General features: G+C 36.3%; 1 protein-coding gene across 1 annotated transcript; it reads left to right on the forward strand.

The window, feature by feature from the left end:
- Nucleotides 1–4,346: 4,346 nt before the first annotated feature.
- LOC148846549 (uncharacterized) lies at nt 4,347–6,747 on the forward strand. Its single transcript, XM_088953438.1, has 3 exons — nt 4,347–4,859; nt 4,951–5,834; nt 5,989–6,747. The coding sequence occupies exons 2-3, from the start codon at nt 4,974–4,976 to the stop codon at nt 6,643–6,645; spliced, it is 1,518 nt and encodes a 505-aa protein (XP_088809564.1). The 5' UTR covers nt 4,347–4,859; nt 4,951–4,973; the 3' UTR covers nt 6,646–6,747.
- Nucleotides 6,748–7,262: the final 515 nt, after the last annotated feature.

A 7,262-nucleotide genomic window follows, 5' to 3' on the forward strand; every position in this document is an offset into this window, starting at 1 on the left:
AGGTTCGTTTGAAAACAAACAATGAGTGAGAAAGATCGGTTGCTCTAGTCAGAGAAAGGGAATAAATGGATGAAGAGGATAGGCCCCCCAACAAGCAAGGTCAAGTTTAATCACTTTGGCTACAATTGTGATCAATGTTGGAGGATTGTTTCCTTCTAATTTCATTTTCTAAAAGAGCTCTATTGCTTGATTTGGGGAAAGGAGACCTTCCCAGAATATAACTAGTGATCATTGCAGTCCAAAAGATGGAGTTTTTCTGCGGCATTCTATCAAAGACCCAACTAGCAGATTCCAAGTCATTGCATTTGACAAACCCACGAAGCAAGCCAGCCCACGAACAATATCTTTGACGCCCATCTCCTTAAATATCAATTGAGCTATTTAAATTTCTCCATTCTTGATATACATATCGATCAAAGCATTATCAACTATTGGATCAAAACTCAATCAACTATTGGTTATGTAGCTTTCTGAAGTGCAAAGAAATAAGAGAAAACAGAGAAAAAGGCTTGCCATAGGAACGCCGGTTGCTGATGTTTATAATCGCCAATGATGGCTGTTAGTCGCCATCGGTTGGAGAGGGAGAGAGTGAGAGTAGAAAGGTTCGGTGTGGAGTGAGAGTGAGAGGAATATAGCAAAAGAGGAGCCAGAATGAGGACTTCGCACGTTTCAAGTGTGCACTGGAAACGTGGCATGCCCTCACGCTGTGCAAATGGTGTGTGCACCGAATTTGCCCTGATAGAAGCTGGACTCATTAAATGAGCACTTGATAAATATTTTAACAATTATCAAAAGTGGGTATTAATCCTTTCCAAGGGCAGGCTGGGGGTATTTTAAGGGACTTATACAAGGTTTGTAAAGGTTTTCTTACATTTTCCCTTCCTTTCCCTACCTTTTCCTTCAAACCAAACATAGCTTAATTGAATTAGTCTACTGTTTTTGTAGCTCAAATATTATGTTAGGACTTGTAGTTGTAGAGAGGGGAATGGGGGAAGAAAAATACTTATAGTTTTAGAGAGGGGAATGGCAAGAATGAAAAAAATGAAAGTATAAAAAAGGTTGAGTTGTGGACTTTATGCAGAGAGTGAGAGAGGAGAGAACGACGAGAATGAAGAAAATGTCGATTCAAGTATTGTGTTAGGGCTTAGGGTTGGTCGGCTGGGGTTCAAGGAACATATTTCCTCATTTAACCTAAGAGATTTTATTTATTACACCAATGTATAAAAAATAATATATATATATATATATATATATATATATATATATATATATATATATATATATATATATCGGATTCAGATTTTTATAATCCAATTTCTAATCGAGTTCTATTTCTACCATTCGAATTCAATATGATATGACATCTACCACATCCGAATCTGAGATTATTGGATATCGGATCGGGCAATAGATTTTCGGGCATCGTGACACACCTAACTAGGACTTTGTTATTTGGGGGTTTTACCGATGTCTTCAATGCAAAACTCGATTTTACATTAACCCTTGTACAGTCATCAAAATACCAGTTTTTACTAGTTTATAAATGTGTTTTTATTTCCAGCTCCACCTCAGGGACACGTCTCTTAGTTATGGATGAAAAATGCCCCTTTGTATTATCAAGTCCTTAGAAAATTGAACTCGGCGACCGTTGGTTCTTCCCTCTTCTTTCCATGTTCTCTCTTGTTTAACAAATTTGAGGTTTCCAAAGAAGGATGATGATTGTTTTGTTTTGTGGTGGAATGAACGGAAAACAATTGCCAGCAAGCGAGTGTTTATTCTATGGTAGAGGCAGTGATAAAAATCCTTGACGAGCCTGGGGCTTCTTTCAGTCTCGACTAGTGTTTATTCTATGGTAGAGATAGTGATAAAAATTGTTGTTTTGCAATTTCATATCTGTAATTTCAAATCTTAATTTTGTCATGTCTGAATTGCTTGAGAAAGAATTCAGATAACATTAATTCAGTTTGGCCGAACTATTATTGATTCTTGGAAGTTATAGAGTGCTTGAGAAAGAGTATATAAATCTGGATCTGTTAATCAAGAACCGAATTGAGTGCAAGGTTAGAAATAACTTGCACAATTCGGTATGCATGCATGGGGAATAGATTTTTGCTAGATATATAAGAACCATCACTCATGCATAGAATGAACATGCGCTTGGGAGAGACTGTTCATTGCCTTGGGGTTTCACCAATCCAAGGCTGAATCCTACTCTAATCGAATGGCCTAGAGAACTAATTGTTGAATCATTTTATGTGCATATTTAGCTTGTCTTCTCAACTTGCATGCAATGTGTTTGATCTAATTTCTTAGAGATAATTTGTTAGTTAGGATTTTAGTTTTAGGTTAGATATGTATTTCGGATTCTCAGATAATGGTAGGCTGATATATTACTAGTAGTTGCTACATAAGTCCTCGTGGGAACGATACTCTATTACTTGTGTGGCTAGTGCATTTGCTAGTGTAGCAAATACGCATCAAGTTTTTTGTGCCGCTGCCAGGGACTTATTACAACAATATTAGGAACCATTAGCCACTGTTAATCTGGTTTCTAACTCTGCATATTAGGATTCAGATCTGCATATGGTAGCTTTCATTGCTGATATAAATAGTCTTCTTGCATATTGCTGATTTGCTTCATCTTTGATTGTTGTTTTAGTCTTAGTAGTGTAGCTACATTTTAGTTCTGCATATTTTATAAAAATAGTGTGGTTCAGATCTGTATATATTACTGTCATTGCTGAAATCAGAATTCAGATCTGAGCACTCGAAAACAAATTTTAATAGAGTTGTTCTAGTTCAATAATGTAACCGATAGAAGTAGTTTTAGTTCTATACATTACAGTTCAGATCTGCACACACTCTGATTTCTTTCCTCTTGTCGAATGTTTATAGTTTAAGATTGTTATTCTTGATTTTGTAGAATATAGCTCCTTGATTCTAATGTTGAATTGAGAGATTTCTAAATTCATTTTTAACTTGATTAAGTAGTATAGAATGTAGTTTCTGTAGAACATAGGTTGTAGATTTCATTTCAGACTTAACATATTTCTGACTTGTAGTATGATTCTGATCTGTATAATGTATTCTTCAATACTAATATTAGTAGTTTTCTTCCTTTCTATTGTTGATTTGCTTAGTTTTTTATTACTGTTATAGTATTGCTAGTTTAGCTGAATTTTGGTTTTGTATATCTCAGTGGAGTTCAGATCTGTACAAATTAGCTTTCAGTGCTGAGTTTAGAAATCAGATCTGAGCACACAGAAGAAAAAAATTAGCTGGTTGTTGTTGCATTAGAATGTAGCTTCTTGATGTTGTAGGTTGCTTATCTGATTTGATAGAATTTAGATCTGTATTTTATAGAAAGAATTCAATAGGTTGTTTTTATAGATTTCAGATCTGAGCTTTTGGTTGTTGAATTTTTTTCTGGATATCTTATAAAATGGAGTTAGATTAACTCCAAATCCAAGGTCTTCAAATCTGATTTGATTTTGGATGTTAATTTTCAATAATAGCATTCTAATTTGGGGATGTTGATTTCGAACAATTGAGGGGTAGCCCAGTTGGTGCATTGGATGAATTGTCCCTGTAAGAGAAAAAAGAAATGTTTTATTACCTAAAGTTGTTGATGTGATGATGTACTACTGTTCACTAAAAAGAGTAATGAAAATCTATGTACAATCCTAGCAGATTCTTCTAAGCTAGCATTGAGACTAATTTAATAAGACCTCCCCGAAACCTAGATTGTGACCCAACATACTAAGCCCTCCAGATTCAGATTGCACCCCAACCCAATAACTTGACAGATCAGGGATTTACATTCAACCTATTGTCGTTTAGTCAACAGAGACCTATTTTCACATTGGATTGTCAATGGGTCATAGCATTCAGACGACCCAAATAAACCGAATCGATTATAATGGGCCTGGTTCCATGATTTTGTCCCGATTAATAATTAAGCAGGTTCTAGTTCTTTCCTGTCCTGAACCAATTCAGACCCAAAACCAATTATTTTATTGAATATATGATATTTTCTTAATTTTCTTATAGTTTTTGTCATGTTTTAGGTTTGACATGACAATTTCGATAGATAATATTAATTAAAATTATTTAATTTATTAATATATATATAAATAATTTAATACTTTTCTGTCAATTTTATTATGGTTATATTATCAAAAATTAAAATTAAAATTGTTATTAATGAAAAAAATATAGTTTTCAATATAACCGTCGGAACTATTAACCGGGACGGTTCTGGTTCTAATTAGACCCGATCCGACCAGTGGCAGCCCTGAATGATTAAGATAAGATAACTATCTTCACAATGAGCTTTGGTCGGTGTCGATGACTCGAGGCGTCAGTAACCGCCATACAAAAGCAGCCGTTGTTAGTTGTGAGTGTCCAAATAGATGAAGAAAATACTGTGTGAGAATTAGACTCCAACTCCAACATTTTAGCCGTTTTCGGTTGACCGGTTTTCTTATTTCTTATTTTTGCCGTTTCAATCACAATCTCGGTATCCGTTACTCTGTTAGTTAAGTCGGTTAAGAATTCCATTCCAGCAGCCGTTTCTACTAAATCCTACTCCAACTCCAACATTTTAGCCTTCCTTTTCGGTTGGCCGGCTGTCTTATTTCCTATTCTTTTCGTTTCAATCACAATCTTATCTGTTACTCGGTTAATTAAGTCGGTTAACAGAGTTCCATTCCAGCACACGTTACTACTTTTAAGTAGGATTCTTGTCTTATAAATAGTAAATAGAATCTGCCTCTCACTCTCACTCGCACTCTCATTCGCATACATACAGCATCATCAACACTACACTTCGTTCGATTCAACACTGAGAAATCATTACGGTAAGTCTCTTCTCCCTTCCTTTGTTTCTCTCTCTCTTTATTCATTTTTGTTCCATTACACTGATTTCTATTCTCTTCTGTTTACCTACAGTGCGTGCGTCTGCAACAAACAAAATGGATATGGTGTTAGTTATTCTTTCCTTCCTTTCAATCTTTTCCTTCACTATTTCCATCGGTCAACTAGATGATTACGCGTGGCCTGGACCTGAATATTCCGTTGTGGGAGATCCTGGTATGAGAAATTCTAACCTTAGATTGGCCATAGACTCATGGAACTACTGTAACAAGGTTGGATATGAAGCTCCTAAGATGGGGAGCCCGGCTGCAGCGGATTGCTTTGATGTCCATCCTAAGACATTCTCTGTTCATCATAGAGTCACAGAATCCGATAACAGATTAAGTGTTGGAAACCCTTTTCCTAGTTCATTCAGGGGACAAGATTTGTCTCATCTTAATGACCCAGATTTGTATGCTGTTCAGAAGGAACTGTATCTTGGTTCCAAGTGTGAGGTACATGGGAACGACCTGAGGTTTATTTCTGACTATTATCAGTTTTGGATGATTACTCTTAGAAATGGTAACCTAGACACACATGCTGGATTGTGCCCCAGTAAAGGAAGGAAGGTTGGTCCCTTTGAACATTCAGAAGGTGGACTCTCATGTTTTGGAAAGGGGTGTATGAATCAGCCACTTATGTTCCATAACTATACCAGCTTGCAAACTGTTGGAAAGGAGAATTTTCTTAGAGGAAGTTTCTTTGGCACCTATGACTTGGATGTTGATTTTGGTAAAGGAGTAACACGTAACATTTCCTACTACTCTGTGTCATGGGAAAAGAAGCTTGGAGAGGACAAGAGTTGGGCTTTTCATCACTTTTTGAGGACATCAGACAAATACCCTTCACTAAAGCTCACCCTGAAATCTGATACTGCTGGTGGAAAATTTGGCTATGGTACCAGAGGAATGACTAAGGATGTAAGTATCATTGTGCTGGTTTCTTTCTTTCTATTTTTTTTCTATAATTAATTTCTGATTTCTGATCATATTGATTATTTGATCATATAATTTGCAATGATATCTTTTAGTAGTTAAGAGTTTTAACTTCTTTTGGTTTGTTCTGATATTGCAGCTTACAATTTCACCAGACTTTGAAGTGATTTTCACACTTAATGTGCTCAAGGGAGGAGGTGCAAATAGCCAATTCAACTTGCTAGAGATGAGAAGCTGTTGGCGGAACGATGGTCTTAGATGCGAAGGCAATAGTAGAATTGATGTAAATCGATACTTCAGAATGATCCTCAGTCCAAACACAACTGCACTGTGTAGCCCTACCAACTTAATAGCATGTCCTCCATATCACATTACTCGTGGTGGTTCCCCTCCCATATATCGTAATGACACAACAAACTTTCCATATGAGGCTTACCATAGTTACTGTGCACCTAGCAATGCTGAACACCCTCAAGAGCTATACCAACTATGCGACCCTTACAGCAATCCAATGCCACAGGAGATTATTAAGATACTACCTCATCCGGTTTGGGAATCATATGGATTCCCAAAGAAGCAAGGAGATGGATGGATCGGTGGTTCAAGGAAGTGGAAGCTAAAGGCTGGACAATTGGCATTCACATTACCTTTCTATCAGGATTCAGGGACTGTGCCTATGGATAGGTCTTGGGACTCTATTGGCGTTGGTACAGAGGTTTTCATGAACTCTGATCAAGTTGTAGAATGGACTATCAGTGACTTTGATATCCTGATGCATCCAAGGCCACATGATTAGTAGTTTTTCCTTTTCTTCTATTATTTCTTGTACATGGTCTAAGGACCAAGTTATAAGTTTGGCAAATATATGAAGCTTTGAAATTTGATTTTTCTTTTTCAATTCAATTCAATCATTTTATTTATTTGGCTGTTTATGAGGAGTTTGAAAAGAAACCAGAAAGTTTTTTCCATTGTTTTAATTATATGATTGCTAGCTCTACCCATATAAAATCTTCAAATGGTTTTCCAATGCCAGCCTGGTTTGCTTCTTGTGGTCTAGAGAAAAAAAAAAAAAAAGAACCAAAGAAAGAAATAATTAGGAAAAGAGATTTACTTAGGTTTGGTTCAGTGGTTTATGATGGCGGTAATGTAATTATATCAATGCTAGTTATTTCTGGCTTATACATGCTTCCTCCCCCCCCCCCCCCCCTTCCTTTCCTTTTCTTATTCTTTTTTGTCACTAATTTGGGTTAACATAATATGCTCTGAGAAATTAGAAGTAACCCTGCTTAAGATAATGGGTAAACTGCTGTTTACTTGGAATGATAAACTCAGAAGTAATCCATTTATTGTAAGCAAGACACTGGATTTAGCTGCAGTTTACTTCAGAGTTGGCAGATTTAGCTGAAGCAGAGG

Source organism: Nelumbo lutea, chromosome 7, assembly GCF_056320005.1.
Source record: "Nelumbo lutea isolate HS-2025 chromosome 7, American lotus-T2T, whole genome shotgun sequence".
Taxonomy (NCBI): Eukaryota; Viridiplantae; Streptophyta; class Magnoliopsida; order Proteales; family Nelumbonaceae; genus Nelumbo; species Nelumbo lutea.

Excerpts from the sequence above, each read along its gene's own strand:
- LOC148846549 (XM_088953438.1), top strand. The coding sequence starts at position 4,974 with ATGGATATGGTGTTAGTTATTCTTTCCTTCCTTTCAATCTTTTCCTTC. Across the intron at positions 5,835-5,988 it reads CCAGAGGAATGACTAAGGAT|CTTACAATTTCACCAGACTT; the intron begins GTAAGTATCATT and ends CTGATATTGCAG.